Raw genomic sequence first — 25,254 nt, forward strand, 5'->3', positions numbered from 1 at the left:
ACTTACAGGCTTAGTCGGTGGTGAGGAAGGCAAATGCAATGTTAGCATTCATTTTGAGAGGACTAGAATATGAAAATAAGGATGTGATGCTGAGACTTTATAAGGCACTGGTCAGACCGCACTTCCAGTATTGTGAGCAGTTTTGGGCCCCTAGCTAAAAAGGGTTGTGCTGACATTGGAAAGGGATCAAAGGAGGTTCATAAAAGTGATTCTGGGAATGAAAGACTTATAACGAGAAGAGTGTTTGATGGCTGTGGGCCTGTAATTGCTGGAATTTAGAAGAATGAGGGAGATCTCATTGAAACCAAACAAATGTTGAAAGGCTTAAATAGAGTGGATGTAGAAAGGATATTCCCTATAGTGGGGGAATCTAAGACCAGAGGGCACAACCTCAGAAGGGAGGGATGTCTGTTTAGAAGAGGTGAAGAGAAACTTCTTTAGCCAGAGGGTGGAGAATCTGTGGAATTCAATGCCACAGGTGGCTGTGGATGCCAGGTCATTGGGTGTATTTAAGGCACAGGTGGACAGATCCTTGATCAGTCAGGGTGTGAAAGGTTACAGGGAGAAGGCCGGGGACTGGTGCTGAAAGGGAAATAAATCAGCCATGATCAAATAGTGGAGCAGACCCGATGGGCCGAATGGCCTAACTCTGCTCCTATATCTTATGGTCTTATGGCTGTCCCTCCATGGAAATAATTCAGTTGGATGTAGCTGATCCAATCCCATTCCCTTCAATGATATTTTAGTAAGAAGCCCCGTCTACTCACCGAGTGGATTTCAATGTTTGTACCTCAGCCAGCATCACTTTATCTGCATGTTATTAGCTTTCTAATTAACAAAGCACATTGCCCACTTTGTGTCTGCTACGCTTCAGAAATCGAAATGGCTGCTACGTGCATCAGACATACTGAGGTTGTGAAAGATAGATCCTGTGTTTTTACTCTTTACGCTGTGTACTGCCAATGATGAAGCCTGTGTCAAATCGAATGATTTAGCTTAATGCAGGAAAATATGATGACATAATTTAGTAATGTGTGAATAGCAAAGCACTCAGATTCTGTCGTTTAATGCAATCTCATGCATTTGTGCCATTTCACTGTTTCCAGTTATCAATGCCCCTAAAGCGGCTTATTTTATATATTGTAGACTTTATTCCAGCTAGAGTTTTGAACTACAGCTGCTGTAGTCTGGAGACTACAAATCCTTTTTCATTGTGATGAAACAATACTGCAGCCTGCAAAGCACCATATGGAATTCTGACAGCAGGTTGTAGAGTTCCCTCCCCACCATTGAGCACACCTACTGAAACGCTGTCACAGGAAGGTGGCATCTATCATCAGGAACCTCACCACCCAGGACATAGTCTCTTCTCGCTGCTGCCATCAGGAAGGTGATAGAGGAGCCTCAGGACTCACACCACCAGGAACAGTTATTACTCCTCAACCATCGGGCTCTTGAACCAGAGGGGACAACTTCACTTGCCCCATCATTGAAATGTTCCCACAAGCTATGCACTGACTTTCAAGGAATCTTCATCGCACGTTCTCGATATTTATTGCTTATTTATTTATTTATTATGTAACCCTCGGTTGGTCTGGTGGCTTAATCTAGGGAATGATAGCCCCTAGCCTGGCCAAACGTAAGAATTCTTGTTTGGGTGGATGCTGTGCGATGTGTCCTCTGTTACAAATCAGTACCACGAAATCACAAACAGTACACAATATGCGAATAAAGGATTGAGCTTTATAACGCTTAATTTGACTATATAAAGAAACAAAAAAAGAAAAGGGCCCATTCTCATGAAACCGTCTCATGCGCAAACGTTGGAGCTCACGGATTCTCCATTTGTTCCCGTCGTCCTCCTCTGAGCGTAGCCGACCCTCGGACCCTTGCTCCTCAGTCCACTCCGCCCAGCGGTCTACCAACTCTCTCCATTTGCGTCTTCTCTCTTCGTCTCTCCCTGACAAAAGAACGCGAAAATCCCTCTTCCAGACCCACATCCCTCTCATTGGATAGCCCCACATTCCAAAGCCCCATTATCTCTAGTCATACCCCAAATATTGCTGCTACAGGGAGACCATTACATGAGAAGTGAAACTTTACAGCGTGTTATAATTATTATTATTTCTTTCTTTTTGTATTTGCACACTGGCTGAATGCCCAAGTTGGTCTGGTCCTTCACTGATTCTATTATTATTCTGTAGATTTATTGAGCACCCCCGCAAGAAAATTAATCTCAGGGTTGTATATGGTGACATACATGTACTTTGATAATAAATTTACTTTGAATGTTGAAGTTTGAGTGAAACATTAACTGTTTCTCTTTGCACAGATGTTGCTTGACCTGCTGAGTTTTTCTAGCATTTTCAATTTTTATTCCATCTATTGTTTGATTTTCATTATTAGCCATATAACATTGGGTGCCACAGTAGCATAGCGATCATTGCAATGCTGCTACAGCTCGGGGCGTCGGAGTTCAGAGTTCAATTCTGGCGCTGTCTGTAAAGAGTTTGTCTGTTCTGTCCGTGACCGGGTGGGTTTCCTCCAGGTGCTTTGGTTTCCTCCCACAATCTGATTGGTAGGTTAATTGGTAGCTAAATATCTCTAACTAAATAAATACAAAGAGGAATGTAAGGAAATAGTTGGATTTTCTTCCCACTTCTGCCCCTTTGTGCCTGGAATTATCCTAAAGGTATAAAGTTGGCGTACCCCTATAGCACATCCTTCTGCTGCCGATCGCTGATGTCATCTGTCCTAACAAAGGGCCTCAACCTGACTGTTTATGCTATTCAGCTTTCACTGTTTATTCATCACCTGCTGAGTTCCTCCAGCATCTTGTGCGTGTTGATCTAGATTTAGATTTCCAGCATCCCTTGTGTTTACGGTCTGGTTCCACGGGTATGCTGATGATTCCATCTCACCGTTGCATCTCTTGACTTCCTGCCTGTCACCAATTCGCCACGCTGCTGGCTAAGCAGAGATCTTCTACAATGAGATATCGAAGGACTTAACTGATCGTCTTTATTTCCACACGAATTCTCTTCGCTAGCTACCAATGGCAAACCCCTTACTGGTAACTGTTTGATGGCGAACTCGATTATCTGATATTATGATTGACTGTCCGGTGAGTTTCTAACCACCAAATTGCCCATCTTCAAAGGCACTTCTATGGCATCAGCTAACACTGCAACCACCACACACCTATTTTCAATCCTTTCATCTTTCAAAGTTCAAAAGTTCAAAGTAAATGTATTATCAAAGTACATATATGTCACCATATACTACCCTGAGATTCATTTTCTTGCAGGCATTCACAGTAGAACAAAGAAATACAGTGGAATCAATGAAAAACTACACATAAAGACTGACAAACAACCAGTGTGCCAAGAAGACAATATTTACAAGTGCAAAAAAAAACATCATCGTCTATATATAGATAGATAAATTACTAACACTGAGAGCATGAGTTATAGGGCCCTTGAAAGTGAGTCCATAGGCCATGTTTAAAGATTGGTTCAGTGTTGTGGTGAGTGAAGTTGTCCACGCAGTTCAGGAGCCTGATGGTTGAAGAGCAATATCTGTTCCTGAACTTGGTGATGTGCATCCTAAGGCTCCTGTTCCTCCTTCCCAATGGTAGCAGCGAGAAGAAAGCATGTCTGGATAATGTCTTGATGAAGGATGCGGCTTTGTTATGGCAGTGCTCTTCGTGGGTGTGCTCAATAGTGGGGAGGGCTTTCCTTCTGATGAATGGAGCTGCACCCACCACTTTTGGTAGGCTTTTGGCTTTTCCATTCCTGCTCATTGGTGTATCCATACAGGCCGTGATTGCCACTGTTCAGGATACTCTCCACCGTGCACCTATCGAAGTTTGCCGAAGTTTTAGGTGACACACGCGGAATCTGCGCAAACTTCGACAAAAGTAAAAACAATGCCATGCCTTCTTTGAAATGTATGCTCTCGTGCTTCTCTCGATCCCAACATCAGCTGGAGCAGAAACTTCCTTGCCATAACCATCACAGCATAGCCTCGGTGGAACGAGGAGAACTTGTGCTGCTTTGCTGTGCTGTCTTTGCCATTAAAATGAGCTGTTTGCTGACACTGCGATTTATCACCTTCAGAAATGAATGTAGCCTGCTCAGATCTCTTCCAAAGTCCACAGAGTGTGCTGAAAGCTAGAGGGAGATATTTTTCCTAGCATTTAACTACTTACATACCCGTTCAATTGGTGCCTCAGTTGTGACACTGGTGACGGCGGTCTATCGCAGGAGGTGTCGTTGTGACCACGGCTGGCCTCTCAGACTGCGTTAGGGACATTGGGGTCGGAGGCAAAATCTGCCTATTGGCAAAGAGTCTCCCCTCATAGAGCATTCATATCACCTAAATCTCCCTAATTCGTAGGCTCGGGTTTCCTGAGGTTGTGGATTACTGACATATGTGATATCCCTGGGGAAATCCTTTGCCACACTCTGGAGCTGCTGGGGGGTGGCGGATGTGGTAGAGGGTCCCAACCTGGGGTTTATGGACCACTTGCTTAAAGGTATTGGTCCATGGCATAAAAAGGGTTAAGAACCCCTGCTCTGCAGTCTGTACTCCCTCCTCGTTTCTCAAGGTCATGTTGACTTTCAAATTACTAAACACAGGTTCTTTCTAAACAACTGGCCTAGATCCCAATGTGGATTCATTGTTTTTCACTGTACGAGAGAGGTTACCCTGGTAGTGAATTTGAGAAGAAATTACCTCACTTACTTTAACTCACTGAAGAACAGACAGAACCTCAGGCACTGGAATCTGCCAGATAGCTGGCTTCCCACGCCCATGTCCTTATGGGGGATCTGACAGCTTGCTGCCATCTCCCTCCCCCTCCCCTCTCCCTAGCACAAAGCAATTTTCTTCTGATCTTGATTTAGTTGACCAGGACTTGTACAGAGTTGAATGAATATATGAGCTATTCCTATCCCACGGCGGTCAAAGCAAATGGTTGTTACTGTGGTGTTTCCATTGAAACATATCCCTGACGGTTGATGTCCTCTGAATGGAGTGCAGCAATTTTAAGACAGGCACAGAATTGAGTGAGGTTCTATTAGAATTGGTTTAGGACTACTCTCAAAGCCCGCTTCTGATCTACACCATTTAAAGGTGTTCCAAACAGTACTTCAGCCAATTTCAGAGTCAGAATCAGATGTAACTTCACCAGCATATGTCATGATATTTGTTAACTTTGCAGCAGCAGTACAATGAAATACATGTTAAATTAATATAGAGGACAAAACTGAGTTACATTAAATATGTATATAAGTGTGTGTGTGTGTGTGTGTGTGTCTTTTAAATAGCTGTTAAATAAGTAGTGCAAAAACAAACTAGTGAGGTAGTGTTCATGGATTCAATATCGATTCAGAAATTGGATGGCAGAGGGGAAGAAATTGTTCCTGAATCACTGAGTGTGTGCCTTCAGGGTTCTGTGCCTCCTACCTGACAGTAGCAATGAGAAGATGACATGTCCTGGGTGTTGGGAATCCTTAATGATGGATCCCGCCTTACTTAGGCACGCTCCTTGAAGATGTCTTAGATATTATGGAGGAGTGTACCCGTGATGGAGCTGACTAATCGTACAAGTTTATGCAACTTACCTCGCTCTTGTGCTGCAGCCCCTCATACCAGATGGTGCTGCAGGCAGAGAGAATGTCCATGGTACACCTGTAGAAATCTTCAAGTGCTCTATTTGACAAGCCAAAATCTCCTGAAACTCCTAATGAAGTATAGCTGCGCCTCGCCTTCTTTATAGTTGCATCAATATGTTGCATCCAGATTAGGTAATTGGAGATCTTGACACCCAGGAACTTGAAATTGCTCACTCCCTCTACTTCTGATCCCTCTGCGAGAATTCACAAATTTCACAAATTTCTACAGGAAACCAGATTGATACTTGCACTCTTTGTGGCCAAGAATGCAATTTCTAGGTTGCTAATATTTTCAGTTCCTTATGATTTCTCTGGTTCTGACCTAACTTTGCACAGATATAATTTTCTGTTCTTTATTAACAACACTAACCAGGCTTTCACTGCTCGCTTTTCCAGTCAGGAGGAAAGGAGGCATCCAAGCATTGATCTTCCCTGAGCATACAAGATATTCTACAGAATGTCATGTTAAAATTGTAAAGGTAGAACAAGTGAGCCACAATGAAACTTTAGGGCTATGTTTCATGTCAACAATAAACATTGGGGCGGTACAGTAGTGTGGTAGTTGGCACAACGCTTTACAGTACCAGCGACCTGGGTTCAATTCCCATCACTGCCTGTAAGCAGTTTGTACGCTCTCCCTGTGACCGCGTGGGTTTCCTCCAGGAGCTCTGGTTTCCTCCCACAGTCCAAAGACGTACTTGTTGATAAGTTAACTGGTCATTGTAAATTGTCCTGTGATTAGGCTGGGGTTAAATCAGGGGACAGTGCATCTCCAAGAGTTGGAAGGGCCTATCAGTGCTATATCTCAATTTAAAAAAAAAATACGTGTAGAATAGATATGAATATCCTGGAATCAATAAAGAAAGTGAAACGTTTTGCTGTAGGAAGTGGCAAAGTTTAGGCTGCTTCGGTATGGACAACTTAGGACAGGACAAATTTCAAAACCTTCGAAGTTATTTACATAATAAGCTAGGCTTTTAGCCCACTCCCCCTCAGGAAAAGTATTCATTCTTCAGGCATGTGCGTGTCAGCAGCAAAACAGATTCATTTCCAGTACACGTTGTTAGACATGACGTTCTTGATTTGATGGTTTAAGTACTTTTCGTAAAGACACATCACTCATCGTAGCAGCTGGAACCCTGGGGTTTAATTACAGTGAACTGTGACTTGCTGCTTCCCACTCCCCTCAGGGCATTTTTCAGCTGCCTTAGGATGGAGGACTGGAGAATCAGGAATGCAACATCTGTCTGATCGCTTACTGATTTGTCTCAGCCATGTGCTGCTCTGGCTGGAGCCGCTGGAAGTTTAATTTTCCCTTTTGCTTTTAAATTGCAACTTTAGGCAACACGCAGCTGTGTGCGCGCATTCTTGCACTTAGAGCGGACTTGTGGCTGCATGTCCTGTGTGTGTAATGTAAACGCTTGGTCACTCTTGGACGTTCGATATACTTCTCTAATCCATGCCTCGTTCTCTCATTTTCCTGCATTTCCCCTGATAAACTGAGTTGAACTGTCACTGCTTTCCATACAGACCTGGCCAGTTTACTTTGCTCTACCCTTTGGAAATGAGGTCATCCAAAAATTCTGCTGACGTAGTCCTGACCAGCACCGATTCCGGTTTTGTTTACTTGCATTGATTTCACACTATTCTTTTGCAATTCTTTTGCTTGTTTTCAAAGCTACCTATGACCTAAATCCGTCCTTATCACAATAATCTTCTCCAGCACTATCTGCAATGCAGCTTTGTGACCCATTAAGCACTGAGAAATTTAATCATCCCATTTGCTGCTTGGCCTTCAGTTGCCAAACCCACGCCTCTGAAATTCTTTTCCCAATCGTTTCGGGTCATTTCTTCTTTTAAAATAGACAGCCCTTTGACAAGATTTTTACATATACCGTAATATATTTCCTCCTCTGGATGAGTGTTAAACTTTGCTTCGTAATATTCCTGTGAAGTATTTGGGTGTGATATTACACTAAATGCACTATGCAACTTAAAAATGTAGTTGTTGTTGCCGAATCTTTGTCAGATTACTAGCAAAAAAATTGGACATCTTCCCAAGTTATTTTTTCACAATAATTAGATTGTATTATCCCAGACAGTGTATAGACAGTCGCCCTTATTTAGTCGTTACTCATTTATTATCGTTCATTTAAAACCAGGATGGGCTGACCTGAACTTTACTGTGGCAAGTGCCTTATAATCTCATTTCTGCACAAGGTTGCGTTTCACACCGTGACAATGATTAAGATTTTGACCATATTAGGTTGTGCACTTGGGAAGAAGAGGTTGCAGATATTCACATACATGTATTAAATGTTTGGACAAAATTGTGCCCAGTGAACTTCCAGTAGGGTGAAAGTGTGAGATCATTTATTTTGATTCAAATGTAAAGATAAGTGAAGGTCGCAGTTAATATCTAGATTACAGGAATGAGAATTACAGACACATTAGTCAAAGACTCAAAAATTGCAATTCATTAAGAATTACAGTACGTGGACATCTTCAGACAACACTACTGTGATCTGCTGCAGAAATTTTCAACCTTCCAGATCACGTGTTCATCGTCCAACTTCTAATTATGACTTTGCCCCTTGTATATCCTTTCTAATTGGATTAGTCCATACGAATTCCATAACTTTTATCGATAGTGGTTATCAATTTATCTTGGAGACTAGCAGAAAGTTCAGAACTGACAATGTACTAGAGATAAGAAAAGATTGGGGTGAAGCCCTGATACCAGTGCAGACAGTGAATTGTTTAACTTCAGTCAGGCTGTCGCCCAAAACATTATCATGGTTAACAAAGTTCTGTGAGCTTTTTAACTCTAGCAGCTTACCAGATCATTTATTGGCTCTTGATCTTTCAACTCTTTAACGGATGAATGAACGTTGAAGAGCAAAGGATTATTCTGGCCTATAAATTTAGACCACAATGCATGGCTTAAAACATAACCAAAAAGCTAATGAACTTGACCTTTAGCAGAAGAAGAAATAAAATAAGAAAGGTTAGAAGTGATGCTTCAGACCCCATTGGGAGTATTATGCTTAGTCTTAGGCAACTTACCTCAGGAATGATATCTTGACCTTTGAGGAGATACAATGATTTCCTCACTGTATCATTGTATTATATTTTTTAAATGGTATTTTTGTTTGCTTTTTGTGTGGGGGGAGGGGTTTTGGGAGTTGATCACATTGCCGTTCTTCTTTTTCCTGCGGGGAGGGGTGGTTCTGATAGTTTTCCATTGAACAAGCTCCATGGTTTTCTTTGTTTCACGGCTATCTGGAAAAGGCGAATCTCAGAGTTGTATACTGCATACATACTTTGATAATAAAGGATGGAATGATGGTGTGACATAACTGATAGTCAGCATGGTAGTGCGGTGGTTATAGTATCACTGTATAGCACCAGTGATCACTTTTCAGAGTTCATTTCACCACTCTCTGCAAGGAGTTTGTATGTCCTCCCCGTGACCGTGTAGGTCTCCTCCAGGTGCTCGGGTTTCCTAACACAGTCCAAAGACGTACGGTCAAGGTTAGTGAGTTGTGACCAATCAATGTTAGTGCCAAAAACATGATACACTCGCAGGCTGCCCCCAGCCATCCTCAGACGGTGTTGGTCATTGACACAAAAATGACACAATTCCCTGTGTGTTTCAACATACACGTGACAGATAATCAGAAACAGGTTTAATATCACCAGCATATTTCATGAAATTTGTTGTCTTTACGGCAGCAGTACAATGCAGCATATAACTATAGAGGAAAAATGTGAATTACAGTAAATATATATGTATTAAATTGTTAAATCAGTAATGCAAAATAAAACAAAAGTAGTGAGGATGTGTTCATTCAGAAATCAGATGGTAGGGGGGAAGAAACTGTTCTTGAATCATTGAGTGTGTGCCTTCAGGCTTCTGTACCTCCTTCCTGATGGTAGCAATGAGAAGAGGGCATGTCCTGGGTGTTGGGGGTCCTGAATGATGGATGCCATCTTTTTGAGGCATTGCTCCTTGAAGATGTCCTGAATATATGGATCTAATAAAGCTAATCTTTATCTTTATGCAGGGTTGAGTTATGAGGACAGCTTACATAAATTTGACTTGTGTTCCCTTACCTTTAGAAGGTTGCAGGATGGTCCATCTGACATACAGTATTTGAAATGCAAAAGAATTTGATGGGATACATATATAACAAAGGAGCTGGTTGTGGACTACAAGAGGAATGGAGACGGGCTAACCCCTATTGACATCAATGGATCTGGGGCTGAGAGGGTGAACAGCTTTAAGTTCCTCGGCATACACATCACCGAGGATCTCAGGTGGTCTGTGCAAACCAGCTGTGTGGTGAAAAAGGCACAACAGTGCCTCTTTCACCTTGGACAGTTGAAGAAGTTTGGTATGGGCCCCAAATTCCAAGAACCTTCTGCAGGGGCACAAATGAGAGCATCCTGATTGGCTGCATCACTGCCTGGTATGGAAACTGTACTTCCCTCAATCGCAGGACTCTGCAGGGAGTGGTGCGGACAGCCCAGCGCAAGTGTAGATGTGAACTTCCCACTATTCAGGACATTTATAAAGACAGGTGCATAAAAAGGGCTCAAAGGATCATTGGGGACCTGAATCACCCCAACCACAAACTTTTCCAGCTGCTACCATCTGGGAATTGGGACCGCAGCATAAAAACCAGGACCAACAGGCTCCGGGACAGCTTCTTCCACCAGGCCATCAGACTGATTAACTCACGCTGATACAATTGTATTTCTATGTTATATTGACTGTCCTGTTGTACATACTATTTATTATAAGTTACTATAAACTGCACATTGTACACTTAGATAGAGACATAACGTAAAGGTTTTCACTCCTCATGTATAGGAAGAATGCAAGTAATAAAGTCAATTCAATATGAACACTTCTAGTGGGAAAATGCAAGACAATTTAATCAGATTACAGATCACTAGATAAAAGGAGGTGCTTTTTACATTAAGAGCATATAGGAAATTTGAAGACCTGTCTCCCAAAATATTATGATGGAAGTTGGAATTGATCTATCTGTTATGTCTGTTAAGTTTAGCAGGGGATATTGCTATTAGGCAAGTACTGTACATGGAGTTGAGGAACAAATGTGATTCAGTGTTGGAGTTGTTTCTGGGAGCTACATTAGCTTGACCTCTTCCTATATTCTTAAACTATAATGCATCATCTCAGCACCATATATTTGCTGTGATTGACACATTTAGGGTGAATTTTGATCTCATCCTGATATCAGAGCAGTGTTCTTGAGTAATCGTGGTTTGTAGGACCTCGTTGAGGATGTATAACAGACAAAGAGTGAAACTAGTCAGCTATGTTTTCAAAAACAATGGAAAGTCTGCAGATGCTGGAAATCCAAAGCAATGCACACAAGATGCTGAAGGAACTCAGCAGATCAGGCAACGTCAATGAAGAAGCTGGAGAAGGGTCTCGGCCCGAAACGTTGACTACTTCTTCTTTTCCATGGGTGCTGTCTGATTGGCTGAGTTCCTCCAGCTATGTATTCAATATGTTTTCTAACATGTCAATCAGGCCAATTAAAAGTATAGACCAGTTTACTGCAACATCAGCCCTTACTTTCATTGACAGAGAGAAAATGCAGGCAGCTTGACTGGAACATGGTGTTAGTGGAGAAACAAATGGGTCCTTTTAGACCAAAGCTCCCCTTGCTTCGGATTCCACCCTGTTATGTGGCCTGGACTCCATTCCACAACTGCCTCCTACCTTAGACCCACTGCATCGCCCTATTGCATCATGTCTCCGACCACCCCATCCCACCCCCATCACCTCGTGCCTCAGACCAACTTTGTTACCTCATACATTGGATCCACACCCTCAGCCCAACCTCGGACCATGCCAACCAATGCCTCACCCTGCTCTTACCTCAAACCTTAGATCCCCTCCCCTCCAAACCCCTGCCTCGCATCTAGAGCTATTCCCCCCCCCCCCCATACCTCAACCATGCTGTCCTCTCACTATTACTATTGGGCTGCAGCTTCAGTCCCTCACCACCAGGTTCAGGAACATTTATGGCCCCTCACCCGTCAAGCACCTGAACTGACATGGGCAACATCTCTCACCACAGCTCTGAGCTGATTCCACGGCCTACAGGTTCACTTCAAGACTCTATTCAGACCCCATTGGGAGTATTGCCTTTCCTTTTGGGCTAATTACCTCAAGAATGTTTTATTGATGTCTGAGGCGTTACAAAGGAGGATAACTAGAATGACGATGGGGCATTGAGTTACGAGGACAATTGGCATAAGCTGCTCCTGGAACATATTATGTTAGTGGAAAAACAAATTAGTCTTTTTTAAACCAAAACTCCCCTTGCTTTGGCCCTTTCCGTGCCTCGGACCTAACCCCACCCACTTCTTTGCTTTTTATTCCTTAGCTCACTCCCCCATAATGCTTCTTGCCTTAGTTTCCACCATCCACTCTCCCCACTTCTCCCCCCCCCCCAGAACTGACTAAGACTTCACACTCACCCACCCTAGTCCGTGTGCCTCAGACTCTCCCAGGAAAGATCAAGGGTTGGTGTTGCAATTCCGGGAAGCGATTATTATTCATGTTGCTCTCCCGCTGTATTTAAATCATCGTCGGGTGCCAGTTGTGTTAATTTTCTGTTCTTATAATAACTTACAGAACAAAGAGAAACAATTGAAGCTCTGTGTCTCTGTGTAAATCTATAACAGATGCTTCCATATGGTGTCTTTCCCCTCTCCAGTCCCAGTTACTCGTCTCTCCCTGTTGCCTTGGGCTCCCTGAAGTGTTTCAGCGATCCTATTAAAAGCATTACAAAAAAATAACAAGCTCAAAGTTCAAAGTACATATTCAGTATTTGCAACCCTGCGATTCATTTTCTTGTGGGCATTCACAATAAAAACAAGGAACACAATTGGATCAGTGAAAGACTGCACCCCACAACCGATATGCAAACGACATCAAAATGTGGAAAAGTAAGAAAAAAGTGAAAAAAAGGAATAATAATAATAATAAATAAATAAGCAATAAATATCGAAATCAGGTGATGAAGAACCTGTGAAAGTGGATCCATAGATTGTGGGAATAGTTCAGTGATGGGGCAAGTGAAGTTATCCCCACTGGTTTAACAGCCTGATGACTGAAGGGTAATAACTGTTCCTGAACCTGCTGGTGTGGATCCTGAGGCTCCTGTACCTTCTTCCCGATGGCAGCAGCAAGAAACGAGAATGACGTGGATCGTGGGGTCCTTGATGATGGATGCTGCTGTCCTGCGACAGCGTTCTGTGTAGATGTGCTCAATGGTGGGGAGGCCTTTACCCGTGACGGACTGGGCCGTATCCACCACGTTTTGTAGGCTTTTCCATTCATGGGCTTTGGTGTTTCCACACCAGGCTTTGATGCAACCAGTCAATATACTCTCCACTACACATCTATAGACGTTCGTCAATGACGTGCTAAATGTGGATGACACGCCAAATCTTTGCAAAAAAAAACTTTGACAAACTTCTATAGATGTGTGGTGGAGAGTATATTGACTGGTCGCATCTCAGCCTGGCAGGAAATGGAATAAAATCAACCTGAGTGACTCACGTGACTTTTGAAACAGGGGTCCCCAATCTTTTTTGCACCACTGACCGGTTTAATATTGACAATATTCTTGCGGACCAGCCAACCGGGGGAGGGGGGTGTTCAAGTAGGGTAAAACTCACCTCAACATGTCTCTTATAGTTAGGGTTTCAACTTTCTCACTCCCAAATAAGGGACAAAAGTAGCAGTCAAATCCCGGGACACTTTACCCCAGGGAAGACTACCATGACTATGAAGCCTTGCACGGGCACCTGTCTGCGCATGCGCGTATGTGCCGATTTTTGTTTCCACAAATTGGTTTTGGCTTAATCTTCCCAACTATACTGTACATACATTATTTCTACTTTATATAGGCTGTGTATTTATCATATCATTACTGCTTTTACAATACGTTAGTGTTATTTCAGGTTTTATGTGTTATTTGGTATGATTTGGTAGGTTATTTTTTGGGTCTGGGAACGCTCAAAAATTTTTTCCATATAAATTAATGGTAATTGCTTCTTTGCTTTACGCCATTTCGGCACGAAAATTTTCATAGGAATGCTGTACCTTAGCAGGGGAAATACGGGACAAGGGGGTCCCGTATGGGACAAACCAATTTAGCCCAATATACGGGATGTCCCGACAAATACAGGACAGTTGGCAACCTTATGTTCAAGTTCAACAGTGCGTGACAGGGAATGAGGAAAGGTGCAGCTGACTCGTATCGTTTCCTCGCGGCTCGGTAGTACATGCTCTGCGGCCCAGTGCCGGTCTGCGGCCCGGTGGTTGGGGACCGCTGTTTTAAAAGAGACAATGATCAAAATACTGATCAGGCCGGGCAGCTTCCTTTTAGGGATAGAAGCTAAAGTTTCAGAGTGACAACTTTGCAGCAGAACTGGACATTGTTTCACGGGGAAACGGGAGGGGTTCGGGGGTGTAATGAAGAAAGGAGGTTTGAGTCCACCCAGGACCTGCCCAGTTTTCTTTACTACAATCAGGGAGGAGGAGTGCTTCTTTTTTCTGTTGGATTTCTGAACAGTTCATGACCTCTTTATTTTGCCCCCTCTTTTCTCTATTTATTTATTTCTTATTGTAATTGATAGTAATTATTTTTACCTAATACACTGTACAGCTGCCCCTACAGCAACAAATTTCACAGAATGTCAGTGATAATAGACCTGATTCTTTGCTGACGGCAGGGCAGAGGAGATGAGAAATGATTAAATGAGTAAAAGGCTGATGGTATAAGGCAAAAAACAAGAGGTGGAACTTCCTCCAATTTCACAGAAAGTCACTCATCTGAGATGTTAAACTCATCCCTCTCCACAGATCTGCTGATCCTCTGAATTTTCTTTTTCCTTTGGTGCTTTTTTATTGATTCAGAGATACAGCACGGTAACATGCCCTTCCGGCCCAACGAACCCACTCCGCCCAAGTACACCCTTGCGCCCAATTAACCTACGAACCCCGGGCATCGAAGGGTACGGGGAGAAGGCAGGGGAGTGAGGATGACCTGGAAGAATTGGATCAGCCCGTGCTTGAATGGTGGAGCAGACTCGATGGGCCGAATGGCCTACTTCTGCTCCTATATCTAATGGTCTAGCCTTTGGAATCTGAAAGAGCACAGAGGGTATTTGTGGAGTGCAGTCGTGGATTATCCACCTACGTGACAATGATTACACTTCAAAAGTAATTCATCTCCAAGGTGCTTCTGGCTCTTACAAGGAGGTGAAAAGCACTGTATAAATCAGTTTTATGTATTCTCCCAGCATAGGGCACATTGCACTTGATGGATCTGACAGATCTACCAGTGATTCAGATTGTGACCTTGATTTCATGCGCCTGCCGTAACGATGAACTGATCTTGCAGGCTGCAGGTACCTCACAACTAACGGCCTCTGGCTGATCTTCAGAGGGAGATCAACTACAGCCGAAGGTTACAATAGCTGCTGTACTTTGTTACAGATTGCACGACAGCCACTAATTCTGCTCATTCACATGAAGAAATGGAGAACTAAGCTCATTAGTAACAGGAGAGCACAGTGTTCCTGGTGATATCAGCTGCTTAGTCCGGAGTGATAGTACCACTTTGCACATCAACCCACACACATTCAGTGGCTGCTTTATTAGGTATCTCCTGTACCTAATGAGGTGGCCGCTTAGTGTACGCTCGTGGTCTTCCGCCAAAGTGGCACACCTTATATTCCGTCTGGGTAGCCTCCAACCTGATGGCATGAACATTGACTTCTCAAACTTCTGCTAATGCCCCACCTCCCCCTTGTACCCCATCCGTTATTTCTTTATATACACACATTCTTTTTCTCTCCCTCTGTCCCTCTGACTATACCCCTTGCCCATTCTCTGGGTTTTTCCCCCTCCCCCTTTTCTTTCTCCCTGGGCCTCCTGTCCCATGATCCTCTCATATCCCTTTTGCCAATCACCTGTCCAGCTCTTGGCTCCATCCCTCCCCCTCCTGTCTTCTCCTATCATTTCGGTTCTCCTCCTCCCCCTCCCACTTTCAAATCTCTTACTAGCTCTTCTTTCAGTTAGTCCTGACGAAGGGTCTCGGCCCGAAACGTCAACTGTACCTCTTCCTAGAGATGCTGCCTTGCCTGCTGCGTTCACCAGCAACTTTGATGTGTGTTGGCCCATCCGGTTCGCCGTGTCGTGCATTCACAGATGCTCTTCTGCACACCACTGTTGTAACAAAGATTCAAAGGTACATTTAATGTCAGAGAAATGTATACAATATACATCCTGAAATGCTTTTTCTTCCCCACCATCCACAAAAACAGAGGAGTGCCCCCAAAGAATGAACCACAGTTAAATGTTAGAACCCCAAAATCTACCCCCCCCCCCGGCTCCCCTCCCTCCCGTGTGTAAGTGGCAGCGAGCAACAATTTCCCCCCCCCCCCACCGGCAAAAGAAAGCATCAGCACCGGCCACTGAGCCCTCAAGCATGAACAAAGCAGCAGAAAAGACATAGACTTGCAGCTACCCCGAAGACTTTGCGTTTCACCAGGTATTTGACATACCACAGGTTCTCTCTCTCTCTCTCCCTAATAAAGGAGAAAGGGATGTCTCCATTTTCATAACGTGTGGTAATTTGAGTTACTGTCGCCTTCCTGACAGCTTGAACCAATCTGGCCATTCTCCTCTGACCTCCCTCATTAACAAAGCGTTTTGCCCACAGGACTGCCGCTCACTGGAGGTTTTTTTTGTGGTTTTTTTGTACAATTCTCTGTAAACTCTAGAAACTCTTGTATGAAATCCCAGGAAAGCAGCAGTTTCTGAGATAAACCACCCCATCTGGCACCCACAGTCAACATCCCATAAATCGCATTTCTTCCCCCTGCTGATGTTTGGCCTGAACAACACCCGAACCTCTTGACCGTGTTTTTATATATCGAGTTGCTGCGGCATGATTGGCTGATTAGAGGCCTGTATTAACATGCGGGAGCGCCGAATGAGGTGGCCGCAGCACGAGCACTGAAGTGTCAGTTCAAATGCAGCCTGAATGTTCACTATTTCCCTTTCATTCCCTCCCCTCACTTTCTCGTTAGTCCTTCCTCAGCTGATGTGGCTGCGCAGATCTGATTTCGTGCCTGCTGTGCGAGCTGAGAGCATAAATATTCATTCCTGGCCACAGCTGCAGGCTTTTATCTGTGACTGTTGTGAGCGCCTCGGATGGCATGCCTGATTTCCGCAATTCTTCACAAGAAAACATCTTCCATTTCTTCATATGAAGTCAAGTTTATTGTCATTTAACTACATACATGTATATCAAATGAGACGACGCTTCTCCGAACCAGAGTGTAAGGCTCCATAGTACACATAATAACTTAATGTATGTAAGGATGAACCCGACAATGGATTACACATAAAGAGCAAACTAAAGTGCATAAATTAAATATTGTCAGGTACAGAACTGGTGACACTTCGAATGTGATGCGGTAGGGAGCTCAGCAGTTTAACGGCCTGAGGGAAGAAACTGTTTCCCAGCTTGCAGACGGTAATTATCCTCACCGTTTGGGCTGTGCGTTTTGCCGCATTACTTTTGCGGTGCAGTTGCTGGGGAACGGTCGAGTGTCTGCCGTTCAGTTACAAAACAGTGGTTTGCTGATTGCTGAAGACTTTGGGTGAATGTTTAAACGGACGATGGTGATGGCTGCAGCAACACTCTCAAACGTGATATCCTCCACGATGAACACTGATAGGAAATACCGTGTTGTCCCTGTTCATCGTTCCTCATTGCTACTCCCGAGTCCCGCCACTGCTTCCTCTGGATTTGAAGACAATGGCACTCAGTTCGAACATGCATGAACTGCAAGGGAAAATATCATCGGTTCCAGTCTTATCTGTGTGACAGTTACTAACATGATGTTTGAGCTCCTGTTTCAGGCCTGGTTGCGTGAGTAATCAGCAACTTTTCTAGTCAGTCTTCATTAACTCTGAACACCTTTCTTCTTACCCACACCCCACCGAGACAGCGAACTACGTACAGTACCACACACAGAATGCTGGAGGAACTCAGCAGGCCAGGCAGCATCTACGCAAAAGAGTTTCCGTCCGAGACCCTTCAGCAAGATTGTACAGTAGATGCAGCACACACACACACATTCATATTTTGACGTACTATGTCACGCACGATGCAGACTTACTCTATCGCCACACCGATTAACTTCACATTGAACGTCACACACGCCCGTTATATACATGCCACCGACACAAATCATGCTCTAAGGATTTACTTTCTGCGCACGTTATACACCTGCCATATCGTGATGCGCTCGTGAAGGATTGGACCCAGGGGCAGAGGAACGTTAGGCTCCCCGGAAAGAGGCGGAAACTAGAGGTTAAACATCGGAGGAGTGCCACCACGAGAATTTATCCTCTCCGACACAATGACCCCCATAAGGCACCGAATGAGAATCCTCCTTAAATAATTATGGACTGCGGGAAACAGGGGCCAGCCACAATTAACTTGACAAGGTTAAACCAAAAACGCAAGGGCTTAACAATTCTGGTTAAGATAATGATTAGTAAATACGGGGGCCTAAAAACCCGAGAAGCCCAATGCTCTATGGAAAGCCACAGGGATCATAATCTGCCATTTGCTGCACCTGACTTCATCAGTGCATCACAAACATAACACAGTACACACACACACTCTCTTCATGTATGATATTCAGTGAACATACGCAAAACACATAAACACCTCCTCACACTCATGTGGCTATGCATATGGGATACACACGATGGATTTCAGGTCACTAATATAGATGTCCTTTTCTGTTGTATACCCACATAGAAACACTCGCATATCTAGAAATTTCACAGTTTCTTCTTTCTTATTTTTTCCCCCCTGCAGACATTATCCAGGTTAAGAAGCTACGAGCTTTGGACATCACAGCAACCAGCTTCCGCTTGTTGTGGCCCAGGCTGCTTAGTGACAGCGCAGACTATTATTTGATTGAATACGGTCCACTCGTGGATTCCCAGAAGAAGTCATGGAAGACTGTCACTGGAGATGAAACGAGTGTTGTTTTGAGGCAGCTGCTCCCAAAGACCAGTTATGAAGTGAAACTTACTCCGATAAGTGACAACTATAATAAGTTCCTTGAGACAATTGTAACTACATTGGAAGGTGAGTTCTGACTGATGCTGGTAACGTGAATTATCTGAAATTGATGAGACGGTTTACAGGAACATGGCAGTGCTGTCACATCACGTAAACTCTAAGACAGAATGCCGCCAGTCTGTTAGCTGATTTCAGTAAAGAAGCAGGAAGGATATTACCGTAGTCCTGAGTTCTACATGGAAACCAAAACCACCCAAGCCATAATGTGGTTCCGACTCATTATTTGTGCCCACTCTAGGTCCACCCAGCTCCCATTATATTGTGAGGGATGAGTGTGCTAAATGGGTGTATGGCCATAACACAGGTGGGAGACAAGCAGACCATGTCCAGGCAAGCAACCGGACTTCCTCTCTGTCCCAGATCTCTCCATTCGCCCTGAGAGCCATCATGGGAAAGAGCAGCTCAATTCACTTCATATCGGCCTGAAAAGAGGGAGAGTTTTCACAATCGATATCAAGTACTGAGGTCCAGAGCACAGGAATGTCCAAGCAGATCTGTGTCCATATTTTGTGTTCTTCCCTTCTTCCCTACATCTGGCTCTGTCAGCGCCAAGTCCTTCCTGTGGTTCATTAGCTTCACGTTAGAAGTATTGTTAGTCTCCATTCTCCCTCTCTTTAAAAAATGAATCAGGCTGCAGCTTCTTCACCTACGTTCTAATTGGATTTGGCTGAGACTCATTGTGCTACTTATCAAAATCTCTTTAAATACGCAACCTCTTTATATTTGTCCACCAATACACCTCGTTATTTTAAAGATCTTCACTTGCCTTCTGTTTCCGGAGAAAGTGTTCAGCCCTGTTGCTGCCTTTTCACATACTTGGAACCTCATGATTCATCCTTGTGTAGCCCCCGGTAAGCCTCAGGCTCACTCAACTCGCTCTCGTCTGGGGGGAGCAGCCTTTGGCCCCACCAAACTGGGTAATCAAGTTTGTGTGGATGCTGTGTGATGTACCCCACCCCGCCAAATAACAGACAATACACCATATGCGATTAAATGATTACACTTTATAGAACTATGCTAGAACTATGTAATTAGTAGAGATAAAATATAAAAGGAAAATAAAAGGCTCCAAACTTATCAAAGTTCAACCACTTTGTGCACAGTTGGAGCTCAATTAGTGGAGTCTTCTTTCCACCATTCGATCCCCTCCGACCCCCTCGAACCGCCGCCTGGGACCAACCACAGTAGTCGATCAGACGCTCCACACGAGTCTGTCTTCGTCTCCTCTCTTCGCCGAAGACCCTGGGCCCTCGGACTCCTGCTCAGGGTTGGTCCTGCCACCCAGGGCCACAGCATCGCATCTCCTCTCTCTGTCCCCATCGCGCCTTCTACGTCAAAGCCTGCAAAACACAACAGCTTACAGACACACAAGAAAGAATAGCATCTATCTCAATTGATTCGTTTTCTCTCTTATCAATAATGTAACCCAAACAAGCAGAGAGAGAGAGAACTCCTTACATCGCAGTTATTATTACAGAAAAAACATATTTTGTTCTAACATGACAAAGAAGCCATTTTCATTAGCCTTTGCAGTAAGATAAAAGAAGAAACCCCTTACACCTGTAAATCCTCAGTGCCCTTTCTGTAATAGGGAGATATGTTATGCACCGTGCTCCCAAGGTTCCAGACATAAGACCATAAGACAAAGGAGCAGAATTAGGCCATTTGGCCCATCGAGTCTGCTCCTCCATTTCATCATGGCTGATCCTTTTTCCTCTCAGCCCCAATCTCCTGCCTTCTCCCCGTATCCCTTCATACCCTGGCCAATCAAGAATCTATCAACCTCTGCCTTAAATATACATAAAGAATTAACCTCCACAGCTGCCTGTGGCAACAAATTGCACAGTTGCCATTCTCTGGCTAAAGAAATCCCTCCTCATCTCTGTTCTAAAAGGACACCCCTCTATTCTGAGGCTGTGTCCGCAGATCCTAGACTCTCCCATCATAGAAAGCATCCTCCCCACATCCACTGTATCAAGGCCTTTCAACATTCGATTTCAGTTAGGTCACCCCTCATTTTTTCCGAATTCTAGTGAATACAGGTTCAGAGCCATCAAACATTCTTCATATGACAATCTGTTCAATCCTGGAATCGTTATTGTGAACTTTCTTTGAACTCTCTCCAGTGTTTACAAGTCCCAACATGAGTCCCATCATCCTGGAAATAAAAGCAATCACTCTTGTTTCTTTGTTTGAGTGGTACAATTAGCTTGCATAAAGTCTAAGGTATTACTGACTGGAAATAATTTTGTATAGAAAATGTATAGGTTGGGTTGGGTTGTTCTCCAATCTTGCCAATTTACTTGCAAACGTTTCGTCACCCATGCGAGGAGACATCATCAGTGCGCTGTTGATTGTGGTGTGTCCTCCGAATGCTTGGCCTTTATAACCATATAGCAATTACAGCACGGAAACAGGCCATCTCGGCCCTTCTAGTCCGTGCCGAACTCTTGCTCTCACCTAGTCCCACCGACCTGCACTCAGCCCATAACCCTCCATTCCTTCCTTGTCCATATAGCTGTCCAATTTAACTTTAAACGACAACATTATGATACTTTTCAGTCAGCTGACTGGACGCCATTTCGGAAACTACTAGTGAGCCGATGCGGGCAAGATTCCAAACCACAGGGCACGAAGTTGGCCAGGCAGCCAATCAGCAACGAGATTTCCTTCCCCGCATCACAGTTGGCTTTCTAACTCTAGTGATGAGTGTGTTTGTCCATCAGGGCTTACGTAGTGACTCACAGGTTGGAAATACTGTCAGGAGTCATATGCACCATATGCTGTTTAAAATCATGGTTAAGTCCCTTTGCAGCATGCTCAAGCAGGTGGACAGTATATTTACACAAGTGCACGATCCAAAGTTTTGATTTGAATGACCAAGTTTCAGTCAAGCTTAGCAACTGATTGTATCCCATAATTAAATTTTGTAGTGTTTAAAATGAATGGTGGGGTGGAAATATGTCTCTACCAAAGGAAGTGTAAGGTGCTCCTTCCCTCGACTAGCCTGCAGGTCACCCTTGGGCAAGGTGTAGCACCTGCATAGCCCCCCGATCCGGGTCCCGTGTCGCCATGGAAGCAGGCGATGGATGGTCATATGAGCAGGTGGTGCATATCACCAGTCCTGGCTATCCGGCCACTGACACCTGGCAGACAAACCTCTGAGGAGCATGCAGTATTGATAATGGCTGGGTGGGAGGGGAAGGGGTCACCCATCTTGTAAAGACACTGCCCAGAAGAAGGCAAAGACAAACCACTTTCTGTAGAAGAACTTGCCAAGAACAATCGTGCTCACGTTTGCCCACGTCACACGACACGGCACGTAATGGTGTCGATGAGTCTTTGAGATCCTGCACTATATGGTTAGATTTCTAAGTTGCTCGTGTTTTGGATGAAACATTAAATCAGAGCTCTCTCTACTCTCAGGTCAACATAAAACAATCCTTAGCACTACTTTTGTGAATCTTGATATGCTGGCTAATATTTATCCCTCAATCAATGGCACAGAAGCCAATTACCTGCTTGTTATCGTTTTGTTATGTGAGGGAGTTGCTTTGCCCAAATAGTCTGCAGTGTTTGACACATTAAAATATTAACTGTATTCAAAAGGACATCATTAGTTGCTAAGCAATTTAGGATACCCTGATGTTGCAGGAAGCATCATTCCTGTGGATTTAAAGCACATTCCTAAACACTCTGGGCATATATTTGCGATGCAGCTTGATATTGCCACATACATTTGCAAAGTTTTCGTTTTCCATTGATACAAAGAGGTCGTGTGCTTATCACAAGACACTTCGGTAATCCAAAGAACAACGGGTCAAATCGGGGTCTGTTTAGTTAATGACTTACCCCAGTGATCAGCTCAGCAGCACACAGGGTGTGTCACCTTCAGAATGGAGGGTTATGGGCCGAGTGCAGGTCAGTTACACGGTTATCTCTTGGGCAAGCTGCCAAGTTGATGGCTGGATTCAACTGACAGCAATCCAATTGATTAGGAAATATGTTTATCAGGAGCTTAAAACTGAAGTCCAATGTTTGAGACAGAAAGAAGATCCACTATGGGAAAGATGTGATCAAGTTAGAGAGGAAGAATAAAAGATTTTATTTATTTATTGAGATACAGCGCAGAATAGGCCCTTCCAGCCTTCGAGCCGTGTTGCCCAGTGACCCTAGCCTAATCATGGGACAATTTACAATGACCATTGGCACATCTACGGACTGTGGGAGGAACCCTGAGCACCCGGAGGAAACCCATGCGGTCACAGGGAGAACGTACAAACTTTTAACAGGTGGCGGTGAGAATTACAAAGGGTTGGAGCTATAAGGAGATTGGATAGGGTGGACTGTTTTCCTTGGAGTGACAAGGTGAGAGAGATGACTTTACACAGTCTTTTTCCCAGCCTAAGGGAATCTAAAACCACAGGACAGTGGTTTAAGATGAGAAAGGGGATCGGAGGGGCAAGTTTTGCACACAGAGAGTGTGGGTGTATGGAATGAACCGTCCGAGGAAGCAGCAGAGGATGAGAATGGTACAATATTTGAAAGACATTTTGACAGATACATGGATAGATACATTTTAGAGGGATATGGGACTAGCTTAGATAGGTGTATTGGTCTGCATGGACAAGCTGAGTCAAAGGTCCTGTATTGAGGTATACAGTTTCTAATGTGTATGTTTCCATGGTCATACATTCTTTGAGACTGTGTTTCCATGGTGTATAGCTCCAGGAATGGATGACTTATTTACTGCAGTGTGTCCTGATACATAGAGACACTAAAGCTATTTATAAAATAAATTTAGAAAATTTATGATATTGTTACATTATTAATGTGATATTCATATTATTCTAGAGCAACTTTATGAGAATGTTTGCAGCAATTGGATTGAACAAAATTAACTCAAACTGTTTCGCTTTCAGAGACTCCAGAGGAGCTGAGTCCACAGGTCATTGTAATTTCAGACTCACAGCCAAGAAGTTTTCAAGTCAGCTGGGCCCCAACTCCACCCAGCGTTGCTTCGTACGAAGTTCTGTATGGGATCCTGCCAGGGGGCAAAACCAATTTACTCAGCGTCAGTGGCGACCAGAACGCCACCATTGTGAACAACTTGGAACCCAACACCACCTACTTGGTGACCGTGTCAGCGATGTACCAATCCGGCAGAACCGAAGCGTTATCAGTGAAAGCTTGCACTCAAGACGGTAATAAGCTCCAAAACAGCACTCACTAAACGTTTAATAAGCTTTCCACTTCATCCAATGGAAAATGGTCTGATACAATGCCACTGCAGCAAATATCAGCCAAGCACAAAGTTTCCCTTGTTGACATGCACTAACCACAAAATAATTAGAATCTTCATCCCACAACCCCAATGGAGTCACCTTCAAGGACTCTTCCTCTCATGTTCTCATTATTTATTGCTATCTATTTATATCTGCATTTGCGCAGTTTATTGTCTTTAGTTGGTTTGAACACCCTGGTTGGGTGCTCTTTCACTGATCCTGTTAAGGTTACTATTCTGTAGTTTTGTTGAGTATGCCTAAAGGAAAATAAATCTCAGGGCTGTATTTGGTGACATATAGTATATGTAAGTTGATAATAAAATTTACTTTGAACGTTGATCTTTAGACATTCAACATCACAAGCTCAAAAATCAGCATCAGACTGATTCTAACTGAAAATCTCCGCATTAACTACTAACAACCTCCAAGAGGACCACAACCTTGTCGTAGGGTTTGGAGGCTTGCGCGCCTCAATATGTTGGCTGGAGTCAGGGCTTTATGCTTTGGCTCTCGGTAGGGTCACCCGTCCCAAACAGGTCAAAGGGTAGACGCCAGACTAAGAGTGGTCCAACAGTCCTCTATGTTCGGGGGTTCAGCTCAGGGCTAACAACCCTGACTGGTCAAAAAACAATTGTTACGGAAACAGCAATGAAGAATCTTTCTAGACAGACAGAGATGACCTTCATTGCTGCCTTAAACGCCAGTGGCGTAACAGGCAGTAAATAAGTAAAACACTAACAAAGCATTAGTAACCCCACTGATCTAATAGTGATGAAATATTGCAGGAAAAATGAGAATGTGATTGAGTGTCCAAATATAGATTCCACAACATGTAAAATTATGAAATTATATTGCGTATTAGGCAACGTGAAGCAACATCGAGAGATTCCAGAAATATTATTTCAATAGATGTATTGCAGTTTGATAAAAGACACTTAAAGGAAGATGGTGTTCCTGGAAAAGAGAATAATAAGCATCCTGAACATAGTGAGTTCTGATGAAGGGTCTTGCCCCAAAATGTCAACTGTTTACTCTTTTCCATAGACGCTGCCTGGCCTGCTG

General features: G+C 43.8%; 1 protein-coding gene across 1 annotated transcript in view; it reads left to right on the forward strand.

The window, feature by feature from the left end:
• The window catches only part of LOC134337927 (von Willebrand factor A domain-containing protein 1-like), a 55,228-nt gene that overhangs the window by 26,696 nt on the left and 3,278 nt on the right, over nucleotides 1-25,254 (forward strand). The window contains exons 3-4 of the mRNA XM_063033319.1: nucleotides 18,638-18,913; nucleotides 23,830-24,111. Of these exons, the coding sequence (XP_062889389.1) occupies nucleotides 18,638-18,913; nucleotides 23,830-24,111 (558 nt within the window). The remainder of the gene's footprint in view (nucleotides 1-18,637; nucleotides 18,914-23,829; nucleotides 24,112-25,254) is intronic.

The sequence above is a fragment of the Mobula hypostoma genome, chromosome 25 (assembly GCF_963921235.1).
Source record: "Mobula hypostoma chromosome 25, sMobHyp1.1, whole genome shotgun sequence".
Lineage (NCBI taxonomy): Eukaryota > Metazoa > Chordata > Chondrichthyes > Myliobatiformes > Myliobatidae > Mobula > Mobula hypostoma.